This window comes from Poecilia reticulata, linkage group LG18 (assembly GCF_000633615.1).
Source record: "Poecilia reticulata strain Guanapo linkage group LG18, Guppy_female_1.0+MT, whole genome shotgun sequence".
NCBI classification, from domain to species: domain Eukaryota; kingdom Metazoa; phylum Chordata; class Actinopteri; order Cyprinodontiformes; family Poeciliidae; genus Poecilia; species Poecilia reticulata.
This window is the reverse complement of record NC_024348.1, coordinates 5,492,910-5,509,037: the sequence shown is the minus strand read 5'-3', so window position 1 is coordinate 5,509,037 and position 16,128 is coordinate 5,492,910. Positions and strand designations below refer to the sequence as shown.

The 16,128-nt window shown below is 40.4% G+C and overlaps 1 protein-coding gene across 1 annotated transcript; it reads right to left on the bottom strand.

Moving 5' to 3' along the window:
- Nucleotides 1–3,808: 3,808 nt before the first annotated feature.
- Nucleotides 3,809–12,534, bottom strand: cited1 (Cbp/p300-interacting transactivator, with Glu/Asp-rich carboxy-terminal domain, 1). The gene is made up of 2 exons (XM_008435156.2): nucleotides 12,322–12,534; nucleotides 3,809–6,708 (listed from the first exon to the last, which is right to left on the bottom strand). Exon 2 carries the CDS (start codon nucleotides 6,687–6,689, stop codon nucleotides 6,108–6,110), a length of 582 nt encoding a protein of 193 aa, XP_008433378.1. The 5' UTR covers nucleotides 6,690–6,708; nucleotides 12,322–12,534; the 3' UTR covers nucleotides 3,809–6,107.
- Nucleotides 12,535–16,128: the final 3,594 nt, after the last annotated feature.

Genomic DNA, 16,128 nt, shown 5'->3' with positions numbered 1-16,128 from the left:
AGATAGATAGATAGATAGATAGATAGATAGATAGATAGATAGATAGATAGATAGATAGATAGATAGATAGATAGATAGATAGATAGATAGATAGATTTTAATTAAGGTGTCATTCATACCAACAAATTAAAATCTTCTTGCAGTGGAAGATGTTTGTTATTTAATTGACAGTAAGCAGGTCTACGTATAAAAGCAGTCTTTGTTGCAACCAAATCTGTTTTTAACTAATTTCTTAAACTTGGGAAACAGAGCAGAGTGGTTAAGCTGTCTTAATTATAGGGAGAATCCTTGATACGATTCTTGGGTTTTGGCATTCATTAGTGTCTTGATCGCCTCTGGGTTCTTTAAGCCAAAAATGTCTAACTTATTACTGTTTTCAGACCTTGGAAGTTGTGGAGCTGGTGCTAACTTAATCCAAAAATGTCTAACTTATTACTGTTTTCAGTTAATTTCCGTGTTCATCATTGCTTTATAGAAAAGTGTTGCCAGGCTAGGTAATTCCTTGGTGTTCAGTTTCTTGGTTAGTCTTGTGTTCTGCTTTTTGTGCGTTTGTCCTAGGTGGATCCTTCTGTTACTCTGTCATGTCCTGTTATCCTTGTGTAAGATTTCAGTTTTTATTATTAAACCTCCACCATCTTCACCCTAAATGGCTGTCTGCGTTGCCGCCCTATCACAACATAGTCCTTCACAAAAACGCAGAATAAAAGTGGGGAGGATCTATTGATAATTGGATTAGACATTTATAATGACGTAATAGGAACCTCTGATTTGGTGGAAAAGAAAAACAATCCTTTCACAGAACCAGTTAAGAACAGGCTGGACACCAGCCCTGGTTAACAACTAGAAGATCTTTTGTGGAAAGCCTTAAGAGGCACTAAGACTTGCTTGGTCATTTTAAAAATGTATTTCTTGAGTTCCTTTAGCTCGGTCTACTTGAATTTCAGCTGAAGCTCAAAGGCTCCACACACAAAATCAAACGGTTCACAGACCTTGGAAGTTGTGGAGCTGGTGCTAACTTAAGCCAAAAATGTCTAACTTGATTCCTCAAAGTCAGCTTTTTGTAATGCTGTGTCTTTCCACGAGGCACAAGAGGAGGAAAAGAAACAAAAATTAAGCCCATTTCTTGTAAAATTCCAGTTTTGAAGTCCTGAAAGCAATGTTTGAGTTGGAAACAGTCCCTGTTTGGGTTATTCTGTCTCACTGAGGGGTGAATTTCTTTAAAAAGGAAGGAGAACAAATTAAGCATTTCCATCAGCCAGTTTCTCAGGGGAGCAGAGGGGGACTCTGGTTCACACAGCAAAGAAAACATCCACTCAGCTGGGATTGAGACTGGACCGCAAAAAACACATACACACTCTCTAACTCACTCACTCACTCAAAAGAAGACTTTAAAACAATACGGAGCAGATGGAAACAAACACAAGGCTCCCTTCGATGTGAAGAATGTTGTTTTGAGCGCATTAAGGGACGAGACAGAGGAAGAGGAGACTCAGAGTGTCTGTCTGTTGGATTTAGAGGCAGTGAGGGGCAACTTTATGTCTTTCGCTACACCTCAGAGAGCCAATTGTTATTAAGGAAATACCCACCAAATCCCTTGGAAAACCAGAAAAGAGATTCCGTCAAAACGCTCCTTCAGCAGGTTTTTATCAATGGCTCCTTTTCTTTTTTCATTGCAAAAAGAAAAGAAACCCAGGACTGTAGCAGAGATCCTTATCAGCTGCAGAAAACCCAGTATTGGTGTGTGTGAGTGTGTGTGCAAGGCAGACGTAAAGAAAGGATAAGCCTACATGGAGGTCGAGTGTTACCTGAACCCGCTACATCTAAATTAATAAACAAGACTGAGCGTGTTTTATCCCTCGTTTAAGAAAAATAATATTTTACAAACGAAATTCCCTAACCTAGCTTTATTTGTACCAATTAATAACCCTAAACTTGACCTCAATAATCAGTTATACATTCCTAATCCTAGCCTTAAGCTTAACTCTAACCACTAAGTCTAAAAGCAGGTGTTCCTTGCATTGGAGTGACCTATTGGTCTTTAAAAGGAAAGTAATTGTACCAGACAAGCTCTAACCCTGACCCTGATGTCTCTACCCATATTAGGACTGTGACTTCCATTCATTTTAGTAATTGTGTTTCTGCTTAAATCAAAGACTTACCCTAATCATTACCAGTATTTCCCTAACTCTAACCTTTTCCCCTTAACTGTTACCCTCAAAATGCTTACATGCAAGTCAATGAGGACATCAGTGTCATCGTGACAGTCAAGGGGTTTTACGAACTTTAGTTCCCACTATACTTCCAAACCACTCCCAACCCTTAAAAAACGGAGTCCATCGAATTAGGACCACGGTTTGGCCACCATAAGACCAATCGACGTTGAGAAGGTTGGTGGACATACCAAAAAAAGATCCTTAACAGGTACACACACACGCTCGCACGCACACGCACACACACACACACACACACACACACACACAAACGCATGCACGCACGCACGCACATACGCAACACACACACACACACACACACACACACACACACACACACACACACAATGCTGTGAAACCCTAGGTCTGTATACAACCAACAAGCCTGTTTCATGGCCGCTACTCCCATTTCGGAGCTGAAACACCATCCCTGTGCCTCTGTCCCGGTCCGTGAGACTTTATTTCCGTGCCTTTGTACGGTCTGCCACAGATGCCTGCCGGTGTGCAAACGCACATGCAGGTGCGCTGCTTTGTGTGGCCCGGTAGAAGAGCCACAATGCGCAGATGACAGACATGGTGACTTGAGGGTGAAAGTCCTTTTGTTGTCGCCTGCTCGTCTCCTCTTACCACAACAGATAACATGTCTACGGTTGAGGGGGGAGGAGGGCGAGCGTTGGGGAAGAACTCATCTTGACTACATTTATCTAAAACACAGACGAAATGTAAAGCCCTTTTAGGATGAGTGGGGAGGTCAAGTGTCGGTTTCAAGTCTCCAGGACTTTTTTCCCCCCTCCTAAAGCACAGAAGCAACAAGAAACATATGTTGTGTACAGAAACCTGCAAAAGGCAAAATGATTCAGTACAATTCAAAAATGCTTTATTAATCCCAAAGGGAAATTAAATGTTGTTAGTATGACTCATATATTACAGAGGTTTCCTCGAAAAGTTGTTGTGGATGCTGATGGCTGCGGGCAGGAAGTAGTGTGTGGGAGTTACTAAGAGTCTGAGGAAGCCTTTGATTAAAGATCTCCAAACAGTCTGATGAAGATGATGCTCAAGCTTGTCGGCAACGTTCTTCAATTTATGAAGAATCCCTCTTTGCACCACCATCATCATCATCATCATCTCCTGAGGGAATGTTCTTCTTCAGGTCAGAGGTGATGGGAAGATGGAGGGAAACCTTTTGGAGACTGTGAAAGACCTGAACCTGTGTACGAAGGTCCAACTTCCACCGGGACAAAAGATACATCTGAATAATTGGTGTGTTGGAAAGACCTAGTCAAAGTCTAATCTTAAACCAATTGATGATCTGTGACAAGATTTTAAATCTTGTCACAGAGCTACTTTGCAAAGAAAATTGGGTGAAAACTTATAACTCTTCATGAGAAGCTGGTAAAGGCACACCGTGAAGACCTTCAGCTGGACTGGCATCAAAAGATGGTGTTGTAAAGCCTCGATTCAGCCATATCTTTCAGATATTTTTATTTCTAAATTTTTTTGTTGCTGTTGAAGTTTGTTGATTTAACGTGACAAAATACAAAATGGAGTTTCAACACCTTTTGAAGAGTATATACTAAGGAGTTAGAAGCAAAACCTGAACGTATTGCAGCCTTAACTTTATTTACGATCATATAAATACATGACCAACCATGAGAGCCGAAAACAGGAAAAGATCGGGGAGTTAAAACCACGAATCTGTAAGTTATCTTTTTTTGCTTGACACGTCATATGTGTCTCGATTATAAACTGATTTTTTTATGTCTTACTGTACGTTTATGTATTTCTTAAGGAATAAAATCACATTAAAGGCTTTTTATGATTCCAAGCTGTGCAATGACCACTATTAAGCACTTTGTTTCACGTGTAGAAAACGGTTTATGTAAGATAAACCCGAGGCCCCCTGTTAGCATTTTTCTGCTGCTTTCAGTCATATCACATGGCACAAACACACTTGCGATTGTGTAACCTGACACTTTAAATGAAAACAATAAAATAATGCTTTGTGTCGTAGCAGAAAGCTCCAGAGGAAAACTTTCAAGGGCTTCACTGGAAACATCACAGAGCGTCAGGGTTCGTACACAGGAAATATCTGCATTTCTGGATCTTCTTCCATATATCACTGTCTAATGATTAATCCATCTGTCCGTTCGTCAATCAATCCATTCATCTATCTGTCAATCAATCCATTCATCCATTGATCAATACATCCATTCATCCATCTGTCGATCAATACAGCTATTCATTCACTGAATGATCCATCCATCATCCATCCATCCGTCAGTCAAAAGTCAGTCAACCACTCCATACAATCCATCCATCCATCCATCAATACAGCTGTCCATCCGCTAAATGGTCCATTCATCATCCATCCATCCATCCATCCAATGTTTTCCCAGAAATATCTGCCATAAAAATCATCCTAACTTCTTTTATTTTTAAAAACAAAGAAAGAACAGAGAACTCTGGAAGTTTGAGTCGAGTGTTAGTTCTCCACATACTTTAACATATCCCATTTACTTTGAGAATCCACATGAGCTGAGTGAACTAGGCGCAGCCGCTGCGATTTCACTGGAGGACGCCCTCTGAGGTCGGCGATTCAGCGACTGAAGGATGAGAGATCTGTGCAGCAACAGGCAAGTGGTTTCAGTCCTCTATATAACAGTGTGTGTTGTTGGCTGCTCCCGCCAGAGAAAAACGTTATTGATCGCCACAAAGCATGATTAAGGTATTAATCCTGCAAGGTGTTACAGGTTTATATAACACCAAATCAAAGCCAAAAAAACAGTTTTTTCTTGATTTTGACATTTACTGTGACAGTTTAGCTCTACATCTTTTGCTCTGGGTCAAAGGTGTGTAAACACATAGTGTTGAAGCAGCATGCTACCTCCTCAGAAACATGAAGGAAAGTGATTTTACAGTTAGCCCGAGCTGATAAAAGACATTTAAACAAAGTTATCTGAGCAGTAAAGTAGAAAACCCATGAATCTAACATTTTGGGGGTTTTGTCCACAGATTAAATGCTTTGCATTAGCTTAGCTTGGCACAGAATTGACCGAAAGGCTCCAGTTGTTTCAACGGCGCTGTGCTACACACATTTTTACCGCATTCATGTCACATGCTTCTAAAGCTTCCACGTCCCTTAATCTGAATCATTATGTTCACAAAAACAGCGACTATAGAAGGTCCCCTTGTCCAGGACTAACCCGATGGATATCAGCCGCTGTCTTAAGTAACAAGGGCACAACTGCTTGATCTAAATTCAAACAAAAAGAAAAAAAAGAAAGTATGTGGAGATAACCAGTTCTCAGACAATCAGATCTTTGTGAAGCCAAAGAGGCTGAAGTCTCTTTCCCATGAGAGCGGAGGCTCAATATCGTCTATTAAGAAAGGAGGAAGCGTAGTGTTTGTCGTCCTTTTTTGTAGAAGTCCTGGTTCACTTTTTTTCACGTTCTTTATGCGCCAACCCAGGTCCGACAGGTGTGTTTTACTCGTCTTTAGAGTTTGGCCTCCAAGAGGCCAAACTCTGGAAGTCATCTCACATCAGTCAACTGGTTTTTATTAAGGTCCAGAGATCCAATGGTGGACAAAAGAGGACATACTCCGCATGTGCTTTGGGTATTTCTTCGAGTGAGAACGTCACAGTGAAACAAACTCGCAAAACAAATTAAAGAGAGAGGTCCTTTATTGTAGATTTTCCCATCCACAAGTAACACCATGACAGTAAAGCAGAAACAGGAAGGTGCCGTGAATCTCTTGAGCTCTCTCCTCAAACGTATCAACCAAGAAAGTTAGGGGAGAGAAAAACGAAACAGTGAGAGAAGCCTTCTCTCCCTTTGTCGATCAATTCCGCTGTCTCCGAATGTTTGTGCGGGATTTTCGTCCTTTTCTTTTTGCTGGTCAGCATCCAGCCGGGACGTCTGACATGAAGTCAAACTCGTTCTGTCCCAGCCAGAGCTCCGGCAGCTCGTTGGCTCTGTCCAAACCCAGCTCGACCACCAGAGACATGAGAACTTCCTCGTCCACGGGGTCAAAGTCAATAATCCCAGCCGCTCCGGAGCCTTGGCCCGCCATGCCGATCCCCACTCCCATGTTCCCACTGCTGCCGAGGCCTCCGGAGGGCCCCAGGAGAGGGCTGGCCGTGCTCAGCGGTGAGCCCCCGAAGGTTTTCTGAGCCCCGCCGGGGGCCGAGTGGCTGGCGGAGACCCCCGAGGCGAGGCTCTGGTAGTGAGAGTTGAGCTTCTGCAGCTGCATGCTGGCTATGAGGTGCGGACCCGTCTGCAGACAGAACGGCTGCGGCTTGGAGAGCGGCGCGGATGACAGCGAGACCCCCGGCGACGAGGCAGGACCCGCCGAAGAGGAGAAGGGCACGACGGAGGGCTTAGAGGAAGAGTAGTGGAGGAGGGTGGTGAGAGGAGAAGATGACGAGGAGAGGTCCTTCATCGCAGCGTAGGTGTTGCCAGGGCACAGGATTGAGGTCATCACCAGGAGAACCCAGCACCTGCATGAGGACAAAGAGGAAGGAGGGAGAAATGTCACCAAACAGAAGGACGAGGAAGAGATAAGCTGGACAGCTGAAAAGTCCCGCTGATATGAGATAGGCATCAGACGAGATCATTTTCCTGCTTAGATTAGCAGATAACAAAGCTGAATGAGAAAACATCCTCTTTGTATCTCATGAAAATGTTCCATAAGATGCAAACATCAAACTGAAAAGTTGACAACATTTGATGTTTTTCTTGTTACTGGTTCATCTGCACCAATCTCGAGGGTCCATTAGCAGCTATCTGTTTAGAAATAAGGAGAGCAGCAACTACGTATATGTCCTGTACATCTAAGTACCGTCCAGAACCAGAACCAAACATGTAGAAGCAGCATTCAGCTTCTATGCACCACAAATCTGGGACAAACTTACAGAAAACTGTAAAAGTGTCCTGAATTTCAAAGAATGTAAGGAACCACACACTCTAGTGTTGGTTTCCAGGGGCATTTGGATGTGAAACAAGCACCAGATGCTTTCTTATATGCAGGATTTTTGTTTATTGCTGGAAAACTCAATCTAAATTTAAGTCAAGTCAATCCCTTTTTAAGACTATTATGAATTAAATTTAAGACCTGTAACATGACAGAGATGTACAAAGAAATGCAAAGGACAAAAATTGTGAAGTCTAAGTTTTTGTGGCTCTTGGCAGCAGCTTTGTGTTTCTCACCTGGAACTGGCTAGCTACAGAGCTATATTCTAGCTTGCTTTTTTGCTAGCAAGTATTAGCAGCTTGTTACTAGTAGCCTTAACCTCCTGGAGTCACAGTGATTAAACAGTCCTGCCACAACAAGATTTAAGACCTGTGATCAACTTTTTAAGGCCAACATAGATTTTCTTTAACAAATTTAAGACATTTTAAGGACATCCTGTTTTTATACCCCAAGAAACTGAATGACACAAGTTGATGAGCTGAAAAATGCTTATTCAAAAAGAAAAGTGACAGGTGTTTATGCGATCATGGATTTTTTTCCCCTTTCGTTAAGTGTTCCTTAATGACAGATTCTTCCCCGGATGAATAAATGCTCTAAACTTAAAGGTTGGATTTTTCCAAAATGTCCAGGGTGAAATGCAGCTGCTGCAGTGGAACAGATGATTTCATTTTAAGACCTTTTTTTTTTTTTTTTTAATGCGGCTTCACCAGGAGTGCCCATAAATGTGCAAGATATCGCAATAAAAAAACAACAATGTTTTATTGCAGGTTCCTGATGAAACAGAAAAAGCCCTGTTGACTGTGAACAGCAGGTTCACTCGTGTTCCTCGGTCCCGGTAGATCACAAGAGTCACATCTGTGTGGGAAACGCGCAGCAAGCCGATCCTGGTGCCGAGACGGCCGCATGACTCTCTGAATTTGAGAATGACTTTGTGTGTGTGTGTGTGTCTGCTTTTCCTCCTGACCTATTGAACAGCAAATTAACCATGAAAAGGCCCGTGGGCACCGGCAACTTGAAGTAGTGTTTATGGGGCTGAGTATGTAGGCTGTGTGTGTGCATGTGTGTGTGTGTGTGTGTGTGTGAATGGGACTCCCAACACAACAGAGCCTTTGAGGATCTCAAGGAGAGCCTGGGTCACATGTGGGGGGGGGAATACATATGGGCTCTGAGAACAGTCCATATGTCTGACTGTGTCTCAGAAAGTGTGTGTGTGTGTAAAACTCAAATATGTTATTGCAGTGTGTGGAGGTAAAAAGGCTGAGTAATGCAATGCGTGTGTATGTGTGTGAGCATGCAACACAATCCTTGAGGCTCATATTATGGTCTCCGAGCTGGTTTATATTACACTTAGTTCAAAAAACATGTGTGCCTTAACACACACACACACACACACACACACGCAGCCTCTCCTCTGGCTCTTATTTAGAGAGAGCATAATTGCTACAGGCAGGCACGCAGCTGCACTCCAACGATAGCGCTAACACACAAACAAAGATCCCAAACAGCTGTCAATGGCAGGTTTGTGCGTCTGTTCATTATTCATTGGCCGATTACTGTCAGTGGCCAGGCCGCGCATGAAGCCTCTGCCCAACAGCTTGACACCACATGAGCGCAGAAGATGCAAACATAAACAGCCCACTGATCCCCCACTGATGCGTTTTTTTTTTTTTTCTTTTTACATTTATCAGATGTTAACGACAGGATTCAAATATTCAAGAAACTCCTAGGAAGTTCTGCAGGATGATTAACAAAAAGGATTATGTTGTATTTGTAATCAAAATGTTTTTTTTTCTAAAAGGATTTCCTGTAATAACAGTCGAAATCTATGTTCAGTGGTACGTCTTATCTTTTGCCTGTATCTCTGCGACAGAGATCAAACAAGCACATTTTGAAGCCACAAGAGAAAACTTAAAAAACAACACGGTGTAATTTCAGTCTTTAGTACAAGATCCAGTCCTTGTTTTGGCAGTAAAGTGATATATGAATACTGTCTCACCACTTGTATTTTCATGCTTGTTCTCTATCCATCTACTCGTTTAGCAACGGAAAAAAATCAAGGCAAAAATGTTTTCAATTGTCTGTACTGCTCAACTCCGCCAGATGTCGCTATCCCCTTCAGTCAGACACTTAAGCTTAAAAATTAAGACTTAACAACAATTTGAATAAGGATTTGAACAACCAAAACTGTATTTAGGTATGTTGGTGTAGGAATTGAAAGTTTTTATTTGTATGCCAGAGAAAATAACCAACTTGCATTTAAATACTTAAAACAACATATAAATTTCAAATGGCCCGCGTAATTGGATTAATGTTACTTTGAGTGAGATTGACTGTTTTACTTAGAGTAAATTTAGATGTGATGGTAATTTGAGATTTGTAAACTGCCAACAGGGGGCAGGAGTGTGCAAATTTAAAAATAAATAAACAAATGCAAGAATTCTCCTTATCTCCAAGTCTAACAGCCTTGTGAAAAAGCAGTTACCTGTTCAGTGAGAGTATGACAAAATACGTTTCATTTTTAATTGTTTAACAGAAAATAGAGCCATTCTGAAAACCGATGGCTGGATGTCCCTCACAATCTGAACCAACCTGAACCCAAACGTTTGTGTGTGAATGGAGAACAAAGCGTGAGTTTCAGATCAACAGAGTGAGGAAGGATGCTGTGAACAACAACTGGAGGAGGGCCAGTGTTTTTTTTTCCTACTCACAGCTGACCCGACTTCATTGTGTTCCTCCCGCACATTCACAGCACTGTGAAATCTCGGTTTCGCTTGGCAAATTATTTCATTAGCAGTCTGGACTGCTGTCTTGGCTGCGAGCGAGTCTGCATCTGTCTTAATTTTCTGCTGAGGTAATTAAGCCAGACTCTCCCAGCAGGCATAGAACTTCATATGGTGAACATTAACCAAAGGCCCACAACTCTAAATCACTACTGAAAATATAAACATCAGAACCAGAATGAATTGGCGCTAGCTATCAACAACTCCAAATGGTTTTGGACCTTGACAAACTTTGGCTGCTTCACTTCAAGTTAGCTAAAAACATTATATGAAATAGTGTCACAAATTTGACCTTTAAATTCAAGAAAACTTCAAGAGCATCTTGGAAGTTTTCAGTGTAACAGTCTTGTGAATAAACCGTTACTTGTTCAGTGATGACAGGACAAAATATGTTTTTTTTTTGTTTGTTTGTTTTCTTTTTGTTTTTAACAGAAAATAGACCCGAAAAGCTGGATGTCCCTCACATTCTGAACCAACCTGTACCCAAGCATTTGTGTGTGAACTGAGGACTTCAACAGAGTGAACTAAACTGAGTGAACCGCTCAATATTCAGAAATATTGAGCAGCTCAATATTCAGAAATATTGAGCAGCTCAATATTCAGAAATATTGAGCAGCTCAATATTCTGCAAATTCTCAATATTTCTGGTCAATGTTTGTATATTTTTCTGTGGAATAACACCAAATCAAAAATATTCCAAATAAAATACAGCTCGAGAAGCTGAAAAACCTAGCTTGACACGCTATTAGTACGCATTTGCAAAGCAGCCAATCCAGGAGCTCCATTCATTTTCCTTGGCACTGATTGACTGTACCCAGCAGATATAGGGAAAACTAGATAATAAGACTGTTTCCACTCTGTTTTAATGCATATTAAGATTGTTTGAACGATTAAAATAGGCAGTTATAAGTATTTTCAGTATTTTCAGAGGAGATATCACTCATTTTAGTTATTCATAGGCGACTGTAGTCCCCAACAACCGCAAGTACCAGGGTCCACTGTACAAGTCAATTTACAGAGGAGAATAATGTTAGCAAAAGAATCAAAAGGAAAGTCATTGCTGCTCCGTCAGTCCTCAAGCTTACAATAATGTTAACTGTGTTCACTTCTCTCCATCTTTCTGAGGTTCATCTTTAATGTTATGGAACCCTCTTTTACTGCCATAATCCAACATTTTCAGTGTCTCGTACGTTTCGGTCCTAACAGAACGAGAAATCGCAGCTGTTTTGGCGGAGTGATTCGGTCGTCAGACTCACTGTGCGCATTTCTGCGCTAAGAAAACTAGCGACAAACAAAACAGCGTCCCCTTGCGAAGCTGTTGGAAGTTAAAATGTGAAAGTTTAGAGTTGTATCCACCGGATATGAACATTTTTAGTCAAAGTTGTTTTCAGAAGTTAAAATGAGCAAAATCGTGCTAATCAGCTGTTAGCGTTCCAGAACTTTCTTCAGATTTCTACAAACTCCCTGCAAGGTATGACACGAGGAAAGATAATTATTATAGATAATACCTTCACAAAACATAAGTTTAAAAAATCTGAACTATTTTTTTTTTCTTATGAAACATGACTTTGCTGAAATATCTTCATCTAACAAAAGCTTTAAAAACTGTTAAACCAAGATAATTTGCTAATACAGCTAGATGCTAATTCTCATTCACAGCTAGATTTAGTCTCAATAAGATGAAATTCAAAAATAGTACAATTAGGGAAAGGATTTCGTGAATTGGTACAATTCTGAGTCCAAAACATCAGTTATCAAATGGTACTAAAGGACTACACATCAGCATAACAGAGATTTTGTGGTGCAGCAGATATGAAGAGCGTTCTGGGAGTTTGGGAAAACACAAAGTGTTGTTTGAGTGCAGACACTCAAACCCCCTACTACAACTACAACAACAACAGCGGTTTCAGTTACACAGTTACAGACTGGCGAGCTAATTAAAATGTCAGTGTGTCTGTCCTGCTCACACACACACAAACCAATGGCTTTAATTGCCTCCATATTGAGGATGGTTAATAAGAGGCAAATTAAAAACAGAAACAACAGTCTGATTTTCACCAGTACAATTTTACGGTTTCTGCCTGTTGTACAGAGAGCAGGCATTGACTTTTAACTTTAAATATATTCTCACTAATTCAAATGCTAAAACATAATGATGGTCTCCTAATTCACTAAAAGAAAATCCTGAGATGTTCATTCAATGTACTATAAGAAACAAATAAATCAGGATAGCAGTATGACAAAAAGGAATTGGTGAAATCGCGGATATAAAAACTTTCCCTCGATTCATCACCAACATTCACTGATCTGCTGTCATGATGTGGAAAATAGATAAATAAATAAATCAGAGATGGACCAACCTGCTAGGAGTTTAAAAAGCCCAGTCCAGGAAGAGAGAGCGTGTCTGCTGTGGATGGGAAAGTGAATAACTGGAGACGCTGAGGTCTGTCAGGGAGAAGCGTGTTCACAGAGTGACTGCAGGAGGCTCTGTCAGATCCTCAGAGAGCTGCTGGCTGAATAAAAGGCAGTTTGTGTGTCACTCCTCCTCACTGAAAAGCCCAGTGTGTGCGTTTGTGTGTGAGTCCAAACATCCGCAAAGCAAGGAGTGGAGTTTCACTGGATCTGGACTGAAGTATGATTAGCACAGACGACAAGAAAACTAGTGTGGTTGTTTCTAGATTTTATTTGAATGCTTTTATTTCATTATTTCATTAGCATATCATGCTCTACTTAACGTGGAAAAGTCAGAGAAACAACTTACCGTTACAGGAGAACTGTTAATCCGCTGTCATGCTAGGTAGCATTAGCATGCCGGGCTCCATGGCGTTGTGATTAATCATGATGATTAATCATGACTAATCATGATTAATCTTATTAATGATTAGTGCTAGAGTGTGATTAATCTGATTACATTTTATGATCGATTGACAGCACTAGTTTAAACACATAAGGAGATAAATGCATTGTCGTTGGCTTATTCTCCTGACAGTAGTTAGCAGCGCAACAATTGGTAAATCTAACTACGTGATTCGATTCTTGTTCTATTGTTGAGCTTCTTGTTGATTGCAGACAGCATGCTACGACATGTTAGCATTGGGGGAAACCTCCACCACTTCTAAATCACTTGCGTGGCCACGTCACTTGGAAGAGAAAAGAAAACCGTGATGGAGTTGCGGTTTGTACAGACGCATTATCAAAGACATTTGTTCTTTTATTCAAGGCTGAAAGAACAAGAACAAAGTTGTTCCTGGACAGGACATTTCACACAGTGCTTCATAAGAACTCAAAGAACTCTTCAACATGCGTCCCTTCAAACGCTAATGTAACATTGAAACCCTTCCAAACCAAGTTTTCAAGAGCAGGATGATGTTATTTTGTTCTTGCAGCCATGTGAGAGAGAACAAATTTCTCTGTTGTTGGCAAAGTACGTTAGACCTTTGTGGACAAGAAATGAGAGGTTTGCACTGGAAAATGATATGAGACATTTATGCTGAAGTTCAGATCTGATTGGTGTCTCTCCTCTCCATAAAATGTTTAGATGAAATGTTGAACTCAGATTATTTAAAACGCACTTGGAGATTTGTGAAACATTCATTCTGTTGCTAGCTGCGTTTCCAGTGACCATATATTTGTGCAATTTGACATTTCAAAAAAAAAAAATTCATAGTAGAAACAAGACAATTTCTGAAAAACATTTGCTTTTCGACAAAATGTTTCTGTGCTAGGACGTGGCGATTTTTTATTTTTTATTTTTGGCTGTGTTAAAATTAGTTTTTTTTGCAAAACTGCAATGGAAACACTTTTTCCGCATCACAAGAGTCACATGATCAACAACCAGATGTTTCTACTGGTGCAAACCACAAAGAAGACGACAGGAAGTAGTTGGAGGATAATGGCAAGGCATGTTTTTTTAAGTAACAAACTAACAAACGCAAAAGAAATCACTTTTCTTTTGCCTTTATTTGTGTTTGTCCTATTTAATGGAAATATCGTAGTTGCAAAATTGTAGGTGTTTTTTTTCCCGACATTAGCGAAATATTGACAAAGTTTGCGCAAACTCATGAGAACGCAGCTGATGAAAACGCCAAAAGGGATCATATGAGGTGCTTTGTTGGCTTTTTGGAAACCGGAACCATAATCTACATGAATTGGAGTTTTTTTTTTTAATGAAGTTCCAGAAACCTTTACTTGTGAAAACTAACAAAAAATCTTAATTTCCCTCAAAATACTGTTCAAATGTAATCAATAAAGCAAACAGTCCGTATTTTACCTGCTGTTGAGATGGATGCATCCGTAACAGTGTGTGATTAAGAGAGAAAAGTTGACTCTGACACTATGGAGAAATTTACCAGAAAAAAAAAAACATTTGCCAAAAGGGCGTAACCGGGCATGTAGGCTGTAATCAAAATGTCCTCCCCTGTGTATCTGTGCTTGTCAGTGCCGGAAAATCAGATGTGAAACACCTGTGTGATCACATGGCAGCAATCATCTACAGGGATTATCTCATGTTTGCGCTTCAGATTAAAGTAACCGTGGGTTCCACTACGGGGCTGAACACATCCATCGCTGTGAAGTAACGGAACATTGTTGGGACTTTTATCTGACATAAGGTTCAGTGTAGCCACAAGTGCTCACTCAAAAGCAAATTTGACTTAAAGTCATAAAAGTCTTAAGCCACAGAAGTTTTATGTCAGGGTTAATACTATTATTTTTATGTTCTCTCTCCCACGGGAAGAGAGCAGAAAACTTCTAGGAAGGCGTTTTTATGGTACGTAGGCAAGAAACATCCACAGACTGAGACTCCTGGTTTTCATTCTTTGGAAGAAGCTGTCCGTAGCTTTGTCACTCAGCATCAAACTTGTTTGGAAATGTTCATTTCTGCTGCGTTTATCGGTATGACGAGGACAACAAAGGCTCGTTTCACATTCTGGGACTAAGTTGACTCACAATCGACAGGTATTCAGTGACTAATGATACATAAATAGACATTTTAAAAAGAAATAGTTTGATATATGATGTGCAAACCCATCAAACCCATCATGGAAGAAGTGCAAACCCAGCTCTATGTGGGGCTTGTGGCAAAAATTTTAACTCGGGTATAAAAAAAAAAGTTAGCAATAGACACATTCAGTCATTAGAAAGCATATTTGTACAATTTTATGTGAAGGAAACCAGAATAATTGATTCAAGGAAACATAAACATTTTTCCAACATTTCAATTTTAATTGCTCCACAATTGACTGTAATTTTTACAGTAGAAGGTTTTCCTTAAAAAAAAATTAAAAAATAAAAAAACTCAACACTCAGTCATTAAAATCAGCATTTTTAATACAAAAATCCAAACTGACTACGTACTTCTAAAAATTAAACTATCACTTACATCCCTGCATCCTAATCTGTCAAAAGTCAGAGCAGGTCCGGATCTGGATCCGGTCTCCAGCATTTGTAGGCGGCCGCTCTGCAGGGCAGATGTTGCTCATTCTGAGGCAAACACTCTCAGGGAATCAGATGGACCATTTCAAACCCCTCAGTCTTTGTCCCTGTCACTCACACATGAGACAGGGAGACCCTGGTGGTCTGCAGGCCATTTGCATATGTATACGTTCTCTCTTACGAGGTCTTTGCTCACTGTCACTGAAGACGCAGACAGAAACTGTTGAATCACTCATCAGGGAGAGAAAGCAGGCTCGAGTTTTGTGTCAAAAGAGTCTTAGTTCCACTGGCAGGTTATTTAACTTATTACAAGACATTTTCCCCTTTTTACATGAAATAATGTGCCAGTGGAACTAGTACTTTTTAAAAAAATCAATATTAGCAAATTATCGACTTTAAAACAAGCTCCTATATCTTGCTGAAAAGTTACTTGTAAGTCAGTTTTGTCTTAGTTCAAATGCATTAAGATATTTGCATTAAAAAGTAGACCAAAAAGACTTTGACAAGATTTTGTGCTCTTGCAGACAGGAAGCTGCATCAGTCGGTCACTTTAAATGCCACCAAGGATTTAAAAAGTGTCTTCATCAGGATCTTATAAACTCGATCGGAGGACACTTTAGTCCAGGGGCTTCTAACTCATTTTCATTTTGGTTCATATCAAAAATCGGAATGTTCTTAAAGGGCCGGTTGAGCCAAAATGTATTGGTAAAACCATTGTTAAATGACCAATAAAT

What these genes read in the sequence shown, in the direction of transcription:
- cited1 (XM_008435156.2), bottom strand. Translation starts at nt 6,689, where the DNA reads ATGACCTCAATCCTGTGCCCTGGCAACACCTACGCTGCGATGAAGGAC.